The 22,392-nt window shown below is 40.0% G+C and overlaps 1 protein-coding gene and 1 non-coding gene across 2 annotated transcripts in view; both read left to right on the top strand.

Moving 5' to 3' along the window:
• Positions 1-21,541, top strand: part of LOC145411246 (acyl-coenzyme A synthetase ACSM3, mitochondrial-like) — an 82,119-nt gene extending 60,578 nt beyond the window's left edge. Inside the window, exons 9-12 of the mRNA XM_080281314.1 lie at positions 7,355-7,448; positions 14,356-14,491; positions 15,851-16,076; positions 21,418-21,541. Of these exons, the coding sequence (XP_080137440.1) occupies positions 7,355-7,448; positions 14,356-14,491; positions 15,851-16,076; positions 21,418-21,504 (543 nt within the window). The 3' untranslated portion in view covers positions 21,505-21,541. The remainder of the gene's footprint in view (positions 1-7,354; positions 7,449-14,355; positions 14,492-15,850; positions 16,077-21,417) is intronic.
• LOC145411263 (5S ribosomal RNA) lies at positions 9,443-9,561 on the top strand. Its single transcript, XR_013899390.1, has one exon. It is a non-coding gene; the product is annotated as a 5S ribosomal RNA (ribosomal RNA).
• Positions 21,542-22,392: the final 851 nt, after the last annotated feature.

The following is a 22,392-nucleotide window of genomic DNA, read 5'->3' as shown; positions in this document are numbered from 1 at the left end:
ACCAAATAAATAAATAAATACCGTTTATGAGTGGTGTTGAATAGTTATCCTCCCATAGAACTCGTTTTCTTTGCAGCCAGCCTGATAGAAAACCCTGTAAGGTAAGGACGTACTCCTACCTGGATCGAGTATTTTAAACCTCAGGTGAGCGATTTCTCTATGAATTTTCGATGTTTCTCACCAAAAGCGGATGTTTGAGCCAAAAAAAAAAAAAAAAGGTCCAAAAAAGTTGGGACTGGGGCGTACCACTGCCCAGAAAGCATCGGGATGGGGCGCATTAAACACCATGTCACATATCAGTAATTTGTGTTGCTGCACGCACTTTTCGCTCCCCATAACTTTATCCTTCAACAACCTTCTATTATTTCTCTTGACCAGGAAACAGTCAGTCTGGCTGTTGTCTTCCCCAAACTCATAAATATAATCAGCCAACCCTCTCTTTTCCTAAAATGCATGTTGCACACTGTTATGATCATATCCTCCCCAAATTCGAGTATCCTTTCCCTTTCCACATTCTTCCCACCATATGAGCATCCCCCATGTAACCCTTCATATCCTTGAGCTGCCTCTCCCACATGACCATTTAAATACCCCCACAAAACTACAGTATCATCGCCCCCCTTACCACCAACCACACGTATCAAGACCGAATCTGTCTTTTTCTACATCATCCAAGCCAACCTATGGAGCATACACCAGTAAAACTCAGCACATGAGTTTATTAAACAATATTTTTGCTGCTACATTATAAGCCTTTTATTAACTCTCATTATATTCTTGACACATTCAACCCATTTCTCCTCAGCAAGCACACCTAAACCACAGTATCCATCAGCGCTTCCGACAATTTTAAATGTCAGTCCAACTGCTCAGAGTGGTTCAAACTTGCCGGTTTGAGCAGGCGGTGCTCGAAATGTGCCAATTTGGGCAGATGAACTGACATTAATAACTGAGCATGTATACGAGCATTTATGATCTAACCCTTCACACACACACACATATATATGAAAAGATAGGACAAATATGCCATTTTCAGTGGAGTTCAGTTTGGTAGGAATGATTTGTTGTTGTCATCGTTGATTAAGTCGCATTCAGTAGGTGTAACTGGTCGTTGTATTTGAGAGGAATAGTTTGTTTTTCTTATGGTCGATTCAGTAGCATCCAGTTGATTCGAAATTGGTAGGTATAATTGGTTTTTGTTGTAGTCGGTCTTAATCTGCAGAGCCAGGGGGGGATCCCGTGAGCACTCCCTGCCCGTCGACAGCCCTGGGATACCATGTATCTGAAGCAGAATCAAGTATTTCTCTTGTAAGACTATTTATTTCTCCTTTCAGGTGTTTGAAGGAGTTATATTGACGATGATATGTTTTCTTTAATGTCTTACGTAATTCTGTTTTGAAAAATCCTTGACTGAGAAATTTTCTTGTGATCTGTTGGATTCATGTAGTAAAGTTTTCCAAATCTGTACTTGCCTTTGCGACCCATAGCAATTGAGACATGTGTCACGGGGGGATGTGAATTTATGAATTAAAAAATGCCGAATGTTACTTGAAAACAGAGACAAGGAATTAACTTGTGGAAATCAAGCAGTAAGTTTTACTTTATACCGGCTTACTTCGCCGATTCTCTAAGGATGAGAATTTATAAACTTTTGAGTACACAGCAGAGAGTAATTACTCACACATGCTGTTTGTTAGTACTGTTAGCCTTTCGAGAAAGTGACTCCACCCCTGACAATCAATAACTAGTGCTAATGATAATAAACAGGTTCTTGCTGATGCAAACTCCTGGCTGGCACAACAGATTTAAGTTTGATACAAAAGAACTGGCCCAAGCACCAGTTAAGGATAATGTAAAGAGTTTGTGTAAACTAGGAGTGACAACTAAAATAAGCTTAATGTGGAGAAATAAAACATGAGTTTAATTACATTAAGCTCAAAGAAATGAACTGTAAATTTATTGATTACACTGAAAATAAATTTACGTTATATGAATCTCAAAAATGAATTCAAAATAACAAGGAGAATACACTCACTCACTCATTCAAAAGCTAAACACACTTAAGCCTAGAAAAACGAAAAGAAATACTGGTCAGTGGAGGGGAGCTGAATGAAAAGACTGGGCGCGTGTGCTGAACATCAAGATGCTGCAATTCGCTAAGCCCACTTCGCCAATTCACCCTCTAGGTGGAGATTCAGGAACTCACTGTACAACGGCACCGCTGCTCCACACTGGGCACAAACGGTCCTACACTTGCGACGATCCAAAGCTGACTAACTTCAAACAGTTGAAAGAGGTAGGGGCTGGCCGAGTTTGCAGGAAGTAGGTGTGGCCTAAGTCAACGGTCAACGAGAGAGGGTGAACGATATTCGCTCACAATAAATCACTCAGTGAAGGCACTAATGTCGTGCATACGAATGATCACTTATGAAACAGTGAGAAATGTTCTGAAAACCATCCCGATCGGAGTGAATACGAGGACGGTTGAACTGGGTGATGTGCAGTGGGAATTCCACTAGAATTCGTGGTTTTCTCACTGAAGTACAATATCACGAATTTATAAATACGCTCGCGCGAATTCGTGACAACATGTACACACCGTATGCTGGAACTCTAGGTATGTCTTCCAGTCTCCCAACAAATTTGGGTATGATACAATTTGAAAATTAAAATCATCCTTTTTATCATAGTTTTGTTGATATAACTTTTTCTATTTTGATATTAATTTCCAAAAAGCTTGCTTGGCAGTGGTCGGTGTTTTCTTTATTTAATACTGGTACTTTCGGATGTATTTCTTTTGTCCTTGTATTCATTTCTTCATCATTATTTAAGGATATTAGATCATCAGTGAATCGTCTAGTTTGTTAAATTTCTTCGCTGCTGAATATTGAACTTTTGACATTCGTTTCATCCACTTGAATTCATAACTATATAAGGATAGACTTGCCATGAATGGGGCTGGGTCTGTTCCCATGGGTATTCCTATGCACTGTTTGAAAACCATATTTCCACAAACAAAAAAGCAGTTTTCTACCAGGTAATTTGTCATAGCTGTTATCTGATTCTCTGTGAATGTCAAGTTTTTGCCATCTCTTTTATTTACTCCGTATCCTTCGTGTTCACCTACTGCGATCACATTCTTATTCACTCCTTTAAAAGCAACTCTCACTGTCCATTCCAACTTCTTTTTTATATCCTCCTGTTCGATCTTCGTGTATAACATTGTAAAAGCATATGTTGCTAAGTTTTTTGCATTTCTTTTGTGGTTGATTGAAGCAATATCCTTTCTGCACATTTCTGAGTTATCACATATCCACGTACGGTTGATTCCTTTATATAACTTTAGTTTATAACAATATCTTTTTTGCTGCTTGTAAATCAGTTTATAAATGTGTGTAGTTTCTTTGCCAGTGATTTTGTTGCACATACTCTGGAGGAAATTATGAATCTGAATTTTACAGGGTCTTTATGCATTTTTACTGTACTATGTATGTATGGTAATATATATTTTTTTTTTTTATAATCATCTACCTCGATTCCGTGACTGAGTATGATGACTGCTTTTCAACTATCGTATTCTCTTTATTACTAATTATTGTTTATGTTTCGGAGACTTGATCTATCATGCCCAATTCTTGTAAAAGTGTTTTCATGTAATACTTTGCAGATGATTGCCATATTATTATTTGCTTTGTCTACTGGGACCAAAACATACGACTTGTGCAAGTCTTCAAGATCCTTCAGTGCTTCCTTATCTTTGAGTACTGGTCTTGGCATTCTCCAACTAGGATAGTACTTCTTGAGTTTGCAGATTTTTTCATCAACTTTTTGCATGACTTTTACTTTCCATTCCATCATAAAACACTCATTAAATTCTTCTAGTTTACACCATTCTGCAGCACATTTTTTGACTGCGATGTTAACATTTTCTCTCACTTGTTTCCACACACACACACACACACACACACACATGGGCATATTGAAAGAAGTATCAGAGGAAATCTGTAGTAAAGACATAGAGGAACACAAAAGGTTAGGGAAATACGAGAGAAGTAAATCAAGACCCCTAAAGGTAACCTTCCAGAGTGTAAACACCATGGAGGAGATACTAAAAAATGCAAAGAATCTTATGGAAAAAGAGGAGTTCAAAAATGTATGGATAAAAAGATGCCTAACACAAGAGGAACTGGAATTACTGAAAGAGAAGAGGGAGGAAGCAAAAACAAAAAATGAGGGAAGATCAGAGGAGGAGAAGAACACATTTTTTTTTTACAAAGGAATTAGATTCCAGGTACGAAAGTGGTACATAAACAGGAGGGAATAAAAAGGAGGAAGGTAGTAGAACCATGTCTTGACAAGTATATAAAGATGATTAAGTTGATGTACTCAAATGTGGATGGAATGGTATCTAAATTATTAGAGATGAATGATTATGTCAGAGAAAATGAACCACATATAGTATGCCTAACTGAAACAAAATTAACACCAAGGATATCGAATGACATCCTAAACTTAGAGGAATATAATATATGGAGAAGAGATAGGAACTTAAAAAAATGAGGAGGAATTATAATATTAACTAAGAAAAATCTAAAAGTCAAAGAAATAGAATTAGATATACCCTCACAAGTAGAACTGATTACAGGAGAGATAAATACATCTGAAGGGAAAGTAATTGTAGCCAATTTGTACATGCCACCCAGATCAAACACATGGGAAAGAGACGAATATGAGGACCTGGCGGAGAGTACAATTCAGAGTTTAAGAGCATTACTACATAAAATGGAAGAGAAATAAAAAAGAATTATACTAACTGGAGATTTTAATACAAACATAAATTGGAATACTCTAAATATAATAAGCCAAGAAAGCTGTTGGGACCAAAAGCTCCTGGATCTTGTGCAAGAGTTTTTCCTAACGCAACATGTGAGGGAAAGCACCAGAAAAAGAGGACTCGATGTACCGTCAGTGCTAGATCTCATATTTACTAGGCAAGAAAACGATATTGACAATTTAATATATCACCCTCCATTCGGCAAAAGCGACCATGCAGTACTAAATTGCAACTTCAGGATTGCATATGACATAGATAACAGCAATGAAAGTTACAAAAAGAGTCTAAACTACAAAAAGGGAAAGTATCATGACCTAAAGAAGTACTTCTTAGAAATAGCTTGGGAAAAGGAGCTTAGAGGACAAGATTTACATACTATATATGAAAAATTCTGTGAACTTTATGAAATACGAGTCTAGAAGTATATCCCACAGCACAAAGAAGCAGAAAGAAAAGAAAGAAATGGTCCAATACAGAATGTAGAAAATCAAAAGAAAAAGAGATTTGTTGTGGAATAGATACAGAAGACACAATAGTGAAAGGGCATATAATAATTACAAACAGGCAAGAAACGATTATACAAGAATAAGGAGGGAAGCCCAAAAACAGTTTGAGAAGGATATCATAAATAAAAGTATTGATCAACCAAAGCTATTTTACAGCTACATCAGAAGCAAAACCAAAGTAAAAGATAAAATACAATCCATTACGGACGATGGAATCACCCATACACAAGAGAAGGATATTTGTGAAGCACTAAACAAGAATTTCTGATCAGTTTTTACAGAGGAAAAAACTTTTGAGAGGGATTATGTGGAACATGCATGCCCACACATACTACCAGATATACAAACATCAGAAAAAGAAATACAGGAGGAGCTAAGTAAATTAGACAAAGGAAAAGCAAATGGTCCTGATGAAATTTCATGTTGGGTGCTATGTGAATATGCAAAGGAGTTAAGTAAACCATTATTTTTAATTTTCAAGAAATCCTTGAGTCAAGGTAAACTACCTGATATCTGGAAGAAAGCAAACATTGTTCCCTTATTCAAGAAAGGGAATAGACAAAATCCACTTAACTACCGACCAGTATCACTAACCAGTGTTGTAAGTAAGGTATTAGAAAAGCTTATAAGAAAAGCTTGGGTAAATCATCTAGAACACAATATGGTAACAGAAAGACAGTTTGGTTTCAGAAAAGGAAAATCATGTGTTACTAATCTGTTGAGCTACTATGACAGAGTAACAGACACATTACAGGAAAGAGAAGGATGGGTGGACAGTATCTATTTAGATTTCAAGAAAGCATTTGACAGAGTACCACACCAAAGACTTTTATGGAAACTATACCAACAAGGAGGAATTCGAGGCAAACTGTATTGTTGGATGCAAGATTTTCTCATGAAAAGAAAAATGAGAACAGTACTAAGGGGAAATTACTCATCATGGAAAGAAGTGACTAATGGAGTACCACAGGGCTCAGTGCTGGCACCAATCATGTTTTTAGTGTATATAAATGATACAGACAGTAACACTGGAAATGAAAGCTATCTAAATATGTTTGCAGATGATGCAAAAATACAAAGGAGAATTACTAACACAGACTCTTGTAAAGAGCTACAAGAAGATTTAAATAAACTTCATGAATGGAGTAATACATGGCAAATGGAAATTTGGTGTGGACAAGTGTGATGTAATCAAGTTTGGTTAAAGTGGAAAAAGACCTGATTGGGATTATATGTTAGGAAAAAAAACCCTACACACATCAGAAAGAGAGAAGGACCTAGGTGTGATAGTCAATAACAGACTATCTCCGGCTGACCACATCAGTGAGAAGGTACGGAACATGTATACACTGCTTGCCAATATGAGAATAGCGTTTACATACATAAATGAAGACATGCTAAGAATGTTAATAACATCATTCATCACACCAACCCTAGAGTATGCATCAGTAGTCTGGAGTCCTCATCTCAAAAAACACATAGACAAGATTGAAAAAGTTCAAAGGGCCGCTACAAGATGGGTACCAAGCTTAAGGGATCTAAGCTATGAAGAAAGACTAAGTCAACTGAATCTACCAACACTACAGGAGAGCAGGAAAAGAGGTGACATGATTATGCTATATAAATGCATATCAAGGAAGGAGAAAATAGACATAAATGATTATTTAACGTATGGGGAAGCATCAGCAAGAGGACACTGCAAAAAATTGCATAAAAAGAGAGGTGATAAAGACGTAAGAAAATTTAGTTTCCCAAATAGAGCAATTGATCAGTGGAATGCACTACCGAATGAAATAGTGTGTGCCAAAACAATTCACAAATTTAAGGATTGTATGATAAATATGGTTTAAGACACGGGACAGTACGAGCTTGATTCATTCCTGTAAAGATACAATTAGGTAAGAACACACACACACACACACACACACACACACACACACACACACACACACACACACACACACACACACACATTCTCTCTTTCTCTCTCTCTCTTTCTCCGTGTCTGGTACAGGTCCTAGACGATGCACACCAAGAATTAGGTCCCCACAAAGAAGGTCATCTGGCAATCTCTCTCAAACATGGTCATCCTGTTGGACTTTTTAGAGGTGAGTGTATGTCTATCGGTCTGTCCTTCTGTCTGTATCTGTCCTTCTGTCAGTATCTGTCTTTCTGTCTGTCTGTCAGTCTATCTATCCGTCCGTCTCAATGGTGCCAGCCCTTTTGAGCTTTTCAGAGATTAATGGTGAGAGATGTTGAACGACTGAGAGGCTGTAACAAACAGCTGTCTATCTGTCTATCTATCTATCTCTTTCTCTATCTAGGTGTCTGCCTGCCTGCCTGGGTGCCTGCTTGCCCACCTGCCTATCTGTCTGCCTGCCTGTTTGCCTGCCTGCCTGTCTGTCTGTCTGTCTGCCTGCCTGCTTGCCGGTGTGTCTGTTTGCGCCTACTGTACAATGTATAGCAGTGGGAATAGCGTTCTATTTATAACAGCATGTCTTAATCACGGATAGGATGTCCATGAACAAATTGCCTTCATGTCATCATGTTCTTCTCAGTCATGCTGACCTCCCTCCTACTCACACCACCCCCATTCACGTGCCTCTTCTCCCCATTCCCCCACCTCGTCCTAGGCCTCCTCCTCCCCTCTTCCCTTCTACTCGTACATAATTTATAGATTTTCAAAACCACATTTCCTACATCTTTCAACTCTACCCACCCCATGAAAATTGAGAAATGATTTATGATGATGATGACGTTGATGAAAATGATGATGAAGAGTATGGTGACAATGATTATGATGATGATGAGGAGGAGGAGGACGACGACTACGTGATGGAGGTTAGGGGAAGAGGTGGAGGGACGCTGTAGTGGCTTGTATGGGTGAGAATGGTATAGGATGGAGAGAGGAAAGTCTGATGGCAAAGTACAGGGCGGCTATAAAGCGATTTATTTGTGGCCAACCCTCCTGGATTATGGCGTCTGGTTATAGATAAATAGCTGGATATATAAAGAAATAGACAAGCAGACAGACAAACACATAGACAGACAGACAATTCTTTATTTCATAAAAAAGCTGAGCAGACAACTTTTTACATATACAGTACGTAAATTTATACACCCTCCTTGGTGCACTAACATATGCAATATGTTCATGTTTAATGTACAACATATATATATATATATATATATATATATATATATATATATATATATATATATATATATATATATATATATACAACTTTACACAATGAAACTTAAGCATAAGCTGTCCCTAATTACCTTGAAACTACCTCCTAGTAGGCTCATGATTATGAACATAATTCTAGATTTAATATCATCAAAATCATTTTCAATTAAACACTGAACATCGTATACGGTTAATAATATGTTCCTTACTTCTCTTATCAGAAACAGTTACTCATACTTGTTCAGCAAGCACCTATTCAAAAATACACAAGGTTTCTTAAGAACTTTCTATGCAAACCGTATTTTATGCCAATTAATTAAATGGTTAAATGTCATAAGGTCTGCCATTCTACATGCTTTCTCGTTGTTTTCCCAGAGTTTTAATTTCAATATTTTCTTTATTGCCTTGTGATAACCAACTGCAAACTTGTTTAGGGGAATGTGACATTTTGCATTACACAAACAATTCTGAGCCATATATACAAAAGCAATAAGTTTGAAACAGTTGTCTAAAAACTCTGAAATCAATACTTGAAACTTTTCTTAAAATACAGTTAAATTCGTTAAAAAATTTCTTCCCACACCTAATTATATCCCTACAGTTAAGATGATTGTCCAGAAGAAAATCTAAATACATTCCTTAACAATAACTAGTTTTAGTTCATACAGAGTCATACATCTATCCACAGACCTGTCATTTTCACCTCTAAAATACATGCATAGCGACTTGGTGTTATTAATCTCGATAGCTATATCCTTGGCTTCCTTCTCTAATAAGTATATTCAATGGCAATTGTAGGCCTGTTGCAGAAGGAGCTAAAATAACGATATCCTCAGCTAAAGCGATTATATTGCTCATCTTATTACCAAGTGCACATCCTATTATAGAATTTGACACATTTTCAATAAGCTTAACGGCTATACCACGTTGAGTACACCGCTTCCCGTCCGATCAGCGAAGTTAAGCAACGTTGGGTCTGGTTAGTACTTGGATGGGTGACCGCCTGGGAACACCAGATGCTGTTGGCATCCCTACGTGTCAAGTGGGGTTGGTGGAGGATTAGTGCCCCTCCCTGTAAAACAATTAGCTCTAAGCCCTTGGCCACCCCGTCTGGGATACATGGCGTTCTGGCAATTGAATGAATTATCGACGTACACATGAAAGAGCAATGGTGACAAGACTGCATCCTGACGTATTCCATTCATAATTCTCCATGCTTCAGATATTGCATCCTTATGGTTAGTTGCAAAAACTTGATTTTTGTACAGATAAAATAACACATTAACATAGTAATGAGGGATACCAGCATCTAAAAGCCTACAAAAAAGTTAAAGTGGTTGACTTTATCAAAGGCCTTCATGAAATCAATAATAGTAGCATATACTGTACATTAAAGTTTGAGGATCTGTATTTTAAAACTGTTTCCTTTAAAATCAAACATGCTGTGGAAGTGGAATGATTAGGTCGAAATCTATGCTGTCGTTCATTAAAAGATACATAATGTCTATCTATCTATTGTCAGACGCCATAATCCCGTACGGGGTGGCCATTTGACTCTGAGTTATTTGTTTTACAGGGAGGGGCACTAACCCTCCACCAACCCACTTGACACGTAGGGAGCACGTATGGTTTGGTTATATGGTTACCACCCAGCGTTGTAAATGGTTTCTTGGCTTACAGGAAACCATTTGGCTTGTCACTCAACGTAAAGCCACCTGTAACGGAAAGAAAAGCATTAAGTAGTGACAGGAAAGATGGGAGAAATAGGAAAAGAGGAGGTCATGCACAGAAAAAGAATGATAAAGGCTAAGGAAGAAGTAGGCAGCACTACATCAAGTGAGTGGATGATGGTCGCCACCACTAATATTATATATTTCAAACAATATTCAAACTTTTTCAAGAAAACAGTAGGCGATATAATGGGCCTATAATTATCGACTGAGCTTTGATCTTCAGTCACATCCTTGACAAGAGGTAAGATAACACCAAAAGTCATTTCGTCTGGCACATAACCATGTACAATAAACGAGGACAATACCTTAGCTAACAGTCTTGGTACTGTACAATCATAGGACTGAAATTTAAGTGATTAGAATTAATGTCACCATAACTAATAAAATCACCCTCATTCTGACAAGCACTATCATCAGACACCTCTTTATATCTCCGGGAAAATATTTCAACAATAAGCTGGTAATCACATTTGCCCTCTATTTTTACATTTATGTAGCACTAGTTTTTCGTTTCTCTCATCTTTTCAAAATGTAGCATGCCTTTTCTTATATAAAGAGTATGCCAATTTTTCATTAAGTATCTGACCCTCATTATGTTTAATAAATTTCAGTTCCTTCTTAAATATCTTTCTAGAATGTGTCATATCCTCATTTTCATTACCAGGTAAAGGACGGCCAGCCTTTTTCAATATAAGAAATTTAGGCTTTGCATCTTTACACAAGTCAGCCACATGTGATCAATCTGGTTTCACTTCATACTTTTCAGAAACCTTAGTTACATACTGTATTCTTTACACGACTCTTTAACTGTGGTACAGAGGGTATTGTATACACTTTTTAACTCCCTTAAATGCATCACATCATCACACTTGTATGAACTACAATCTACATTGTCAAAATTCGTTAGACCATGTTTAATGATACCTTCACCTACCTTATGGCTATATATTGATTTTACTTTAGCAGAATTAAATATCTACCAGTTAACAGACTGTGAACAACTAGGCTCTGTATACCAAATTTTATTTTGCATTAACACATTTATCTGAAATGTAACTGGAAAATAATCAAATGTGGGGAGGTCATACCGAACATGAACATTATGAATGTTAACTTTCATACTTATAGAAGTCAGAATATGATCCAACCAACTAACTGCATTTTTGCCTGGACATTAATACGTGAAAGTATCATCCTGCAACACTACATCACCAATATACAAGTTTGTATTCCCCCATGAAATTTTAAAGTTCTTCCCAGAACCTCCCCGTTTTATAATTTGCATTAAAATATCCATTAATAACGATGTTATTAACATAATTATCATTAATAAACTTTTCAAGCAAAGCAAGTGAATGTCTGTATTCATCATTGGAATCATCATTATGTTTACCGTGTAGTAAATAGACACTCACAATCAAATACAGTCACCTCTCACATAACGCACGAATATTGTTCCTGGCAGGTCCTGCTTCATGAAAATTCCACGTTATACAGCCATGGTTCACATGTCAAAGGGTTCCATGGTACCCAAACCAGTCCCAACGTCACCTTTTGGGGCAATTTTCCGGGATTTTTTCCAGGACATTTACCTACCTAAAAATGACTTCAGTACCCACAAACACTGGAGGATTCCTCAACCTGAATTGTAGAGTTCGTGTGTGTTTATAGAGTCAACTGGAACTCCTTCCCTCTCCCTTCGGTTGCAGTACATGACCAAGTACCTTTCCATCATAACATGCGCCGGGTCAGTTGTTGACTTGGCATTTTTTGGCGATGGCACAATTACATTCTCCTCTCTCCTTCAGCTTGATCACGTCAAGCCTCTGCTCCTGGGTCAAACTCTTCTGCCATCTTGGTAAGTCACGGTAGCGCTGCATGGTTAGGCTGGGTCAGGTGACCCCCCCCCAAAAAAAAAAAAGCAAAGTCAACACACAGCATGTGTGGAAGCAGAGAGCGGGCAGAAGGTTGACTGGACTGAGTGGTGCAGGAATCAGGGTTGCCAAATCACACTTTCAAATGTCGCTATGCTCATGCCTAAAAGTCGCTAAAATGTCGCTAACCATTCTATCAAAAGTCGCTACTATTACTCCTCCTTCTCCCTAACATTTTTTAAATCAAGTTATAGCAGTTTCTTCTGCACAATATTGACGAAATAAGTCAATATTAATCAATAGGTCAATCATGGCCAGAGTTCCCTCCACTTCTTTTGCTTCACCAAGTTTCTTAAATGGGAGAACTGTGTTTCGCACTCTGCTAAAAGGCTCTGCATCTTTCTTGTGTTTGTGTTTCTGTGTTTCTCAAGGTCGCACAGTTTTGCAAAGTACACATGCAAATTTTACAAAAGCCATTTCTATAATCTCCAGGGACCTTGAGAAGCCAGTTTTTTTACTTTTCGTCTTTCAGCCACGCCTTTCTAAATTTCTGCGAATGTTGTGGCTTGCCCATTTTTAAGTCAATCCAAGCACTTTCTTCTTGGCTCGTAGTAGACTGGTGACTGTGTGCGTCGTGAGCACTGTGTAGGTCTAATACGTACTGAAGTTTCGTAAAGACATGTTATGTTTGGACGCTGGTGCCACTTGTTAAACAGCTTATTTCTGTTATATTATGCTCCTCACAGATCATTAACGGAAAATTGGTTGGCATTTTTTTTCTAAGTCGTACCTGATGTACTAAGCACTACCATAAGTACCAAATCTCATACATGCATTTTAGTATCTAGCAGAATCGGCATAACCTGTGACTTGGTCTTGACAAACCGCCAAGAGGCAGAGAGGATCAGGGGGATACGTCAGGGGCAGATGGAACGCGCGCTATTACTAAACCTGCCCGCGTTTTATTTTTTTTACCGTGTTTTCACCAGTTGTCTCACGTAATGATTAAATAGTCCATAATTTTTGGCCTCAGGCTGCGTTTTCACTACCGTAGCAGCGTAATACGTTCTTTTAAGAAATGGGCAATTTCTCCACGCGCGTAATATTTGTCAAAATCACGTTTTGACCATATCATGGACTAAAAAAAAAACAAAAAAACAAAAACAAAGCCGTGCTATGACTGTTTCCGCGCTCTCTGATTGAGCGTTATGGGCGAGGTGACTATTTCTGATCTCCCGAAGATATATTTATAGATACATAGATAAGTATAATACTGTATAATGATGATCATGATGGTAGTGACACTGGTGATCCTCCTGAAGTTTGTTCTTGTTGCTGTTGTAGTTGTTGTAATTATTACTGATGATGATGATGATGATGACAGAAATAGAGTTAGGGTGATGATGATAATGGTGATGTTAATGATGATGGTGAAATATTTTATATTTCAAACTATATTCAAATATTTTCAAGAAAACAGTAGGCGATGATAATGTGATGTCGCATCTGCAGTGATTATGATGGCGATACTGATAAAAAATTATCAAGATGCTGTAGCAAGATTTGATGATTTTGATGATGATTCTATTGGTAGAGATGACGATGACGATACTGATAATGATGGTAATAACGACGATGCTGCTGTTAGTGATGATGAGGGTGGTGGTGATATATGATGATGACAATGATAAAAGTGGTAGTGATGATGATTGAGATGCTGATGATGATAGATTATGAAAAAATAATGACGATGCTTCTGCTGCTGATGATAATAATGATCATGCAGGTGAAGATGGTGGTTGTAGTGATGATGGCAGTGGTGATGATGATTTGCATGATGATGGTGGTGATGATAACTCATCTATTGGTGACAATAATGATAATAATGACGACGATGCTGCTGGGCATGATGAAGCCGCTTCTGCTGGTGATAATAGTGATAATAATGATGACTACGTTGCTGCTGTAATGATGATAATATGATGTCGCTTCTGCTGGTGATAATAGCAACGATAATGATTATAATGAAGCTTCTGCTGCTGCTGATGATGATTATTACTATTATAATAATGCTGCTGCTGCTGCTGCTGCTGCTGCTGCTGATGATGATGATGATAATGATGATGACGCTTCTGATGATAATGATAATAATGAAAGTGCAACTGCTGGTGCTGAAGATAGTGCACAAAATAACACATTCGTCACTCCTCTCTAGGGTACTTAAACGATGATCAGCGAACGAAAGATGTCTTCGTGAACGGCTACTACCTGACGAAGGACAGAGCCTACTATGACGAAGATGGCTACTTTTGGTTCGTCAGCCGAGATGATGACGTTATTATATCGTCTGGGTGAGCTCTGATATGATAATTTTACTCCAACTTGGCCCGTAATTGCCGTCTCTTTCTCTCTCTCTCTCTCTCTCTCTCTCTCTCTCTCTCTCTCTCTCTCTCTAAAATGCCACTTTTATCAGTAGATTAACAATATTAGTCAAGCATGTTAATTGGGCGGAGATTTTCGTCCCTCTGTAGCTCATTTCACGTAGGTTAGTGACTTGTGTGGCAGAAAAAGTACAACGGTTTGGCATCCTTTCCGTGGCACTTCTTTGCGACTAGCGCCATGCTACAGTTTTAATCTCTTGCTTCAGCTCAACATCAAAGATGGGGAGATAACAGTTTTGGATCTAGTTAAAGTGGACAGGGTATTGAAGATGATGCTCTGCTCCTTCTACTCTAACCTGACCTAAATTTGCTGTGGCTCCATCTTCATTGCTAAGCTGTAGGAATAGATTAACGCTAGATGATGATGCTAGTCATGAAGATGTGCCCTGGAAAGGATGAAGGGCCGTAGCACTGTCCTCTTACACCTATGAGCTACCAGAAATAAGCTGCAAAAAAACGAAAAACTGGGTCCAGTTACGGTGAAAGAAGTATACATATTCCTCGTAGACCACGCAGGTTATTTTATTGTATACACACTTGCTGACAGTGCTACAATGGTAGTGATTATGTTCTTCAGTTGAATTTTATTGTCCGTGAAATGTGTGTGTGTGTGTGTGTGTGTGTGTGTGTGTGTGTGTGTGTGTGTGTGTGTGTGTGTGTGTGACGTGATGGACAGTAACTGTTGATATCAGAAACTGTACATCATTTGGGTAAAACAACTTGCCTCGTGGTTGGTCAGGTACTGCCTCTGTCTGTTTGCTGATGTATGAGGACTCTACTGCAGTAAATACAATATATGACCTGATGTAGAAGGACTCTTCTGTGCTGAATACATGCGATCTGTAGTAACTTACTCCCCTTGTGTCAGGTATCGCATTGGTTTGTATAAGTCTGAAACTTACCTGTGTTAATTTCCGACCATTCCAGGGGACGGCCAGCTAATGTCATTGAGTTATTGTCTTGCTAAGTAATTTGTTGAGAAACTGATTTGAAACGAACCCTACAAGCCCCTCTTCAAGCACTGGGGCCTCTCCCTCTCCCCTCCGCTGCTATGATTTCTTAAGACTTGAGTCACAGTCACAAATATTAAGTTGAAAAAAAATAACGTAAGATCTTTATGAAAATGAAGGCAGAATCGTGGGGTGGTCACTTTGGGGTCTTTTTAGGCCTTTTAAAACCATTTTGAGCCAAGAGTTCAAAGGGGCCGACAGTAAATAGCTTGGCTATTGTAGTTATAATACAGTCACTTTTCTCATTTCCTTCTACCAGGTATCGCATTGGTCCGTTTGAGGTTGAGTCTTGTCTACTGGAACACCCGGCTGTGGCAGAGTCAGCGGTAGTGTCATCGCCGGACAGCCTACGTGGTGAGGTGGTGAAGGCATTTGTGGTGCTCACTGAGGGCTACCGAGGCAACGACCACGACAAGGAAAAGCTAGTGACGGAACTGCAGCGACACGTACAGCATAACACAGCACCCTACAAGTACCCTAGGAAGGTTAGTTATCTTCCACACTTACCACACCAAACAACTGCCACAGCTAACACCTACCACAAGTACCACATCTACTACATCAGGATCGCAGGACATCCATGACAACATTGCAGCAACACATGCGGCACAACACAGCACCCTACAAGTACTCAGAGAAAATTAGTTATCTGCCACACCTACTACATCTAACACCTAATATTTTACACACCTATCACACCAGGAACACAGCACTGCAGAGCCAAGTACAGCACAACACAGTAGTCTGCTATACTCTGTTCACATTAACTAGGATAAAAGCCTTCTCATCTTGATTACTGAGTTGTCTCAAGAGATTAATACTAGAATATTGTGTCAATCACGAAAAAGTGCTATGAAAAGCATGTAGACTTGTAATATTGTCTTATGCTGCCATTGAGCTTCGTGATATTGGCTGTGAAAGGACAGAAATCTCTGCTTGTTAAAACGAATGACCTATAGCTCCCTAGAAATTTCCCAATCATCTATCACTCTTTTCTCTTACAGTATGTTACACTTCAGAAGGGCAGTGCTCCTTGTTCGAATGGACCATTCTTTTTTACCTGATGGCTGCTTTCCTAATTGCATGACCTTCACAGAGGTCCAGCCATGTCCTACAATCCTGTGGTCCCGTATTAGAACCTCATCCTATGTTTAAAGTGCTCTACCGACATCGGTCTTTTCTTCCACTCTATGCATTTCAGCGGCTGTGTTACCTCGATTTTCTGGGTTTTCTCGGTAACGAAGTGTTGGATCACTATTATACTTTGCCACAGTTTATTTCACACCTAGCGCTAATTTCTGAATGCATAGTACATTACCAGAAGTGTATGAGTAAGCTACATACTCTTGACAGTTGAGAGAAATTCCTGATATCCAGAGACAGTATTCGGACACAGCCATCACTACGTCACTCCTTAGACCCCACCCACCTCTCTCCCCCTACCTGTATGATCCCTCCTTCCTTCTATCACTCTTTACCCCCTCCCTCCCTCAACCTCCCCCCTTCTCTCTCTCTCTCTCTCTCTCTCTCTCATGGAATTCAGTTAAAATAATTTCAACCTTGCACTAACCCACGAGATGTATATGTCTCTCCAACTGGTGCATGCATTAGCCATAAAACAATGAGGTGTGCGTAAATTGTCTTTCTTTGCCTTTGCCTTCATCTGGGCTATATACTCTTTGTAACTCATGGATTAATTTCCATTTTGCCTTGTAGCCTCTACCCTAAAGTACGATTGGGGATGAGCGCCAGAGCAGTAACATGATGAATTCGAGATATTTTATTATTACACTGTATTATTATTATTATTATTATTATTAGTAGTAGTAGTAGTGGTAGTAGTAATAGTAGTAGTAGTAATAGTAATAGTATTACCGTTAGTATTGTTATTATTTTTATTATGAGTAATATTAATAATATTATTATTAGTATTATTATTACTGTTATTAATATTATTATTAGTATTAGTATTATCTTTATTAGTATTATTGTGTATAATATATATCTATAAATCCTTTTTAGGACAGAAATGAAAACGGAAATTAATCCATGGGATAGCTTTTTAAGAAAGAGAACTACAGGTTATATGGAAGAGTATTTCATAGTTCAAAATACACTGTGAGCGGAAGCGGATATATGATGAGGTGACAAGTGATGACAACATGAGTGCACAGCATAACCTTTCTTTTACTCCACGTCACTTTCCAAGAACAAGTTTTCCTCATCATCGCTGTCGAGGTTTATGATGACGGGATCTATGCTGTGGTGTATGTTGTCTGTGGCCCAGTACTCCTCCTCATAGCCTTGTGACCGGCGAACCTCACCTGCCCACACCTCTGCCGTTACACCCATTTTTGCCTCCTCCAGCCTGGCCTGCAAGTCTGCCCGAGTGAAGTGTTGTAAGGACGAGCGCATGTGTCTTTTCATGTGCCCCCATACTTGTTCAGTGGCATTCAGTTCTGGATGGGCTAGTGGCAAGCGAACGACCTCGTAACCCCACATTCGAATGGTGTTGTCGACGATTTATTGTGGCTGTGGACGGTTCCGTTTGCATATGAGCAGGAGCTCAGGCCGTGTCGCGTGTGACGGGAAGGGCAGCCTGTGTTTCTCCAACCATGTAATGAGGTCAGCTTTCCTGGTGGCAGTGGTTGGGCAACGACTCTCCTCCGTCTGCTGGCTGTGATATGGCGCATTGTCTAATACAAGCACAGATGGTTGAGCCAGCGAGAGCAGGAGCTGTGATGTCAGCCAACGAAGGAAGAGCTCCCCGTTAACCTCGCCGTGGTAGTCACCGCTGGTTGTCTTGGTGTGGTAGCACAGGAACGAATCTTCCACAAAACCATCAGCGGTGCCGGCTGCAACTACCACAAAGCGGTCCCCTTCTCCGGGGGGCACGTGACGGCTGTACGTGGTGCTTGTGGCAGGTTGCGTTGTGTCCACCCACTTCTTGCTGTGGTGCATCCTGGTGGTGAACCATGTCTCGTCAAGGTACACCACCTGCATCCCTCTCTCCCGGTGTTGCTTGAGTGCCCTGAGAGCATTAATCCGCCGGCATACAACGTCCAGGGACTCCTTCCTCACATACATAGGCCGCTTTGATGTCCTATAGCGGAATCCCATATCGTGGAGGAGTAGCCACACGGACGTATCCGAGGTTGCCATCGGAATGATGCCGTCGATCATCAGCTCCTCCGTCAGGGAAGCAATAGTCATAACTTCTTTGGCGGCGAACTTTGAATGGACTTTGCGACGAATGGCCGCTACGGTGAAACTGTCGAATCCGGCCGGTGTTGTGGGAGGTGTTGCAGGTGGTGGTGGTGGTAGTGCCTGGGCCGCCCCTGCCTCGCAGTTGGTGGTGCGATGCCGCCTTTCCACTGCCCTCACCGCGCGGACGCTCATGCCGACCGCATAGGCAACCTTGTCATACGGCCTGCTTGGTGATAGGTCAATATTACAACATTAGTGATATGTCTTTTACCTTTGGTGAAGTATTATCAGGGCTGGAGACAAAATTCACCTTGATCCATTACCGCTTTAACAACGAAACCTTGGCAAAGAAAATGTATAAATAAAACACACACACACACACACACACACACACACACACACACACACACACACACACACACACACACACACACACATGAAGGTGGCTTCTGTCTTTAACCCTTAAATTTCTTACACCACCCACCATATGTGAAAATGCATGATGTGCTGTATTATAACCAAGTGAATACCTTATATGGTGTATTATTGGATCATATGACAATTTCTTTACCCATGTTCGGGTATGTATAGATAGTTTATGCGTATCCGTTGATATGGAGCCCATCACTCATCAAGTTAGTGATGGGAATGAATGGGTTGCAGTAATATAGCTATAAACGACACGCACCTGTGCAAACTGAACCTCAGCCGATTGTCTCTCTGTTCCTTGGTAAACAAGGATAAAAGCCGCATGACAATGCCATTCCTGCAGCCACGGGGACAATGACGTAACTTATATGCCATACTGTTAATCCTTGGAGCCAACGTCCTGTATTTCTGGGGTATTACTGTAGAGTGCAGCCACAAACCCGTTTAACAAACCATGTAACTTCGCAACACCTCAAACTGCTCAGCTCCAGTAAACCATGTGTTTGCCATCAGTCTCGCTCGTTATTACCCTCCACATTACCGTACCCAAGGCTTTACTTCCACATTATTTCACTTTACAAAAATGGCGCGTGCATGTTGGTATACCATATTTCTATATACTTCAGGAATACAGCATGCACCGTAAGTTATGAATCCAAGAGAGAGAGAGAGAGAGAGAGAGAGAGAGAGAGAGAGAGAGAAGGGGGGAGGTTGAGGGAGGGAGGGGGTAAAGAGTGATAGAAGGAAGGAGGGATCATACAGGTAGGGGGAGAGAGGTGGGTGGGGTCTAAGGAGTGACGTAGTGATGGCTGTGTCCGAATACTGTCTCTGGATATCGGGAATTTCTCTCAACTGTCAAGAGTATGTAGCTTACTCATACACTTCTGGTAATGCACTATGCATTCAGAAATTAGCGCTAGGTGTGAAATAAACTGTGGCAAAGTATAATAGTGATCCAACACTTCGTTACCGAGAAAACCCAGAAAATCGAGGTAACACAGCCGCTGAAATGCATAGTAGGTCTGTACATTTTTTCCACAAGTTCAAACCACTGTGTACATCACCTCACAAACACTCGCTGTGTTCATTGCCCAAGCTTCTTCTAAACTTTCCACACTTGTACTTTATGGCAGTGCTGCATTACACATCCACGTTTCTGTTCTCATTTTTCGTGTGCGCTGACTTACGGACGACATTATCATTTACTGACCACAGTAAAGCTGATTCAGTTCACCTGGTTGGGCTCAGATCAGGATGTCATCCAGCTCTCGTCAGTTATCATCTTAAAATAAGCTTAAATGGATTCAGAGATTACACGTACTGTGCTCCTAGAACAGGCCTGCACAACATAACACAGATAATGGAGCACTACACAGCACGTGCCACACTAAAAGAGACACAACATAACTCACATAATCGACCACCGTACAACACATCTCATACTGTGACATACAACATAACACACATAATGGACCACTAGACAGCCCTTGCCACACAAAGACACACACAGCGTAAGCCACAATACAAAGCACTGCACAACACATGCCACACTAAGACACAAACACTTGAACTGTTTATGGAACCATTTGGACGATCCCACACGGAAAATTGCTACCTGAGGTCGACGGGTCCACTGGGCCAGGTTGACCGGGATTTTACAACACTACATCATTACACTGCACTAATGATGTTATTGATACAGTATTATATAATTTTTGTGATTCAAAGGGTTATGGTTAACGTTATGCTGAGTTGAACGGAAAGTTACATTTTCTGCATTATCAAGCTTTCCATCTTTCTGTCCCAATAGATACTGTTAACAGCTTACCTATATAATCAAACGTTCCATCCATCCGTTCCTACAAACGGAGTTTGTTATCAGCCTGTTCATGTTATCAAACTTTCCACTCTTCCATCCCAGCAAATAAAGTTTGTAACATTCCACCTTTCTGTTTCAACATAAAGTTTGTTAAAAGCCTGCTTCTCTTAACAAACTTTGCATCTTACTGTTTCAACATATATAGTTTGTTAACAGCCTGCTTATCCTATCAAACGTTCCACCTTTCTTTTTCAACAGATAGAGTTTGTTAACACCCTGCATATCAAACGTTCCTCCTTTTTGTTTCAACAAACAGAGTTTGTTAACAGCCTGCTTATCTTATCAAACGTTCCATCTCTCTGCCTCAACAGATAGAGTTTGTGGACGTCCTGCCGAAGACTGTGAGTGGGAAGATACGGAGGGTGGAGCTGAGGAACCGAGAGTGGGGCAGGGAGTGACAGCCTGTACCACAAACTGCAATGCTTACAAGAGGATGACCATAGTATATTCATAGCACATAATAATAAAGACAGTGTTTCATTCCAGACACAGTAAAGATTTGTCCATACCTTTGTCCATATGTAAACTGAAGTACTGAATGGTACAGTACTTAAATTTTGTTATTTCTTATGAATAAATGCTAGAACAGTCTAAAACTCCTGTAGTTGTTCTTGTTGTTGCTTTTCCCCGGTTTGTCTGGCTGAGCAGGCTTGTCGATTACAGGTAAGCAATTGCTTCTGTGAGACCGGCCTACAGATACAGTACTGTACATTTATAATGTAGTGAACCAGCACCCCCTTGTGGTAGACAGCATCTCGCCAGGGCTGTCCCAGAGTCCTTCCCACGATGAGTTGCAGGGAAGTGCGAAGGGGTTTGGCTACTAGGTGGACGGCGCATCTGCTTCGCTTTACCCATGGTGATATTTTACTTTATTGTTCAGCATATCACACGGTAATAAAGAAAATAATAATGAAATAATTATTTTTTATGCACACTTTAATACTGGTTACACACAGTAGCTTACTTCAATGTGCATGTATCCTATCTATCTATATACCTAGGCTGCTTCCCCCACGGAAAGGGAGGTAGCCGAGACAGGACGACACACTCCCCATTTACTCATCCATTCAAACACATTCATTCGCATCTTAGCCCCAAAGGGAAGAACGGACAGATCCTCACCACACCACACCGCACAAGGGTCAACTGCGCAATGCAATCAGTGACATCCGCAGCAGGACCCGACGGCAGAGCTGGATTACCTCTGCCACATCATAAGAGACCCATCCCCTTACCCGCACCTGACCTGACCAGCTGATCAGACCAAATGCGGGAGAATATCCCCT

This window comes from Coenobita brevimanus, chromosome 88 (assembly GCF_032717465.1).
Source record: "Coenobita brevimanus isolate Jiangsu-jjx chromosome 88, ASM3271746v2, whole genome shotgun sequence".
NCBI classification, from domain to species: Eukaryota; Metazoa; Arthropoda; class Malacostraca; order Decapoda; family Coenobitidae; genus Coenobita; species Coenobita brevimanus.
Note: the sequence above shows the minus strand (reverse complement) of the source record. Positions and strands in the feature narration are given on the sequence as shown.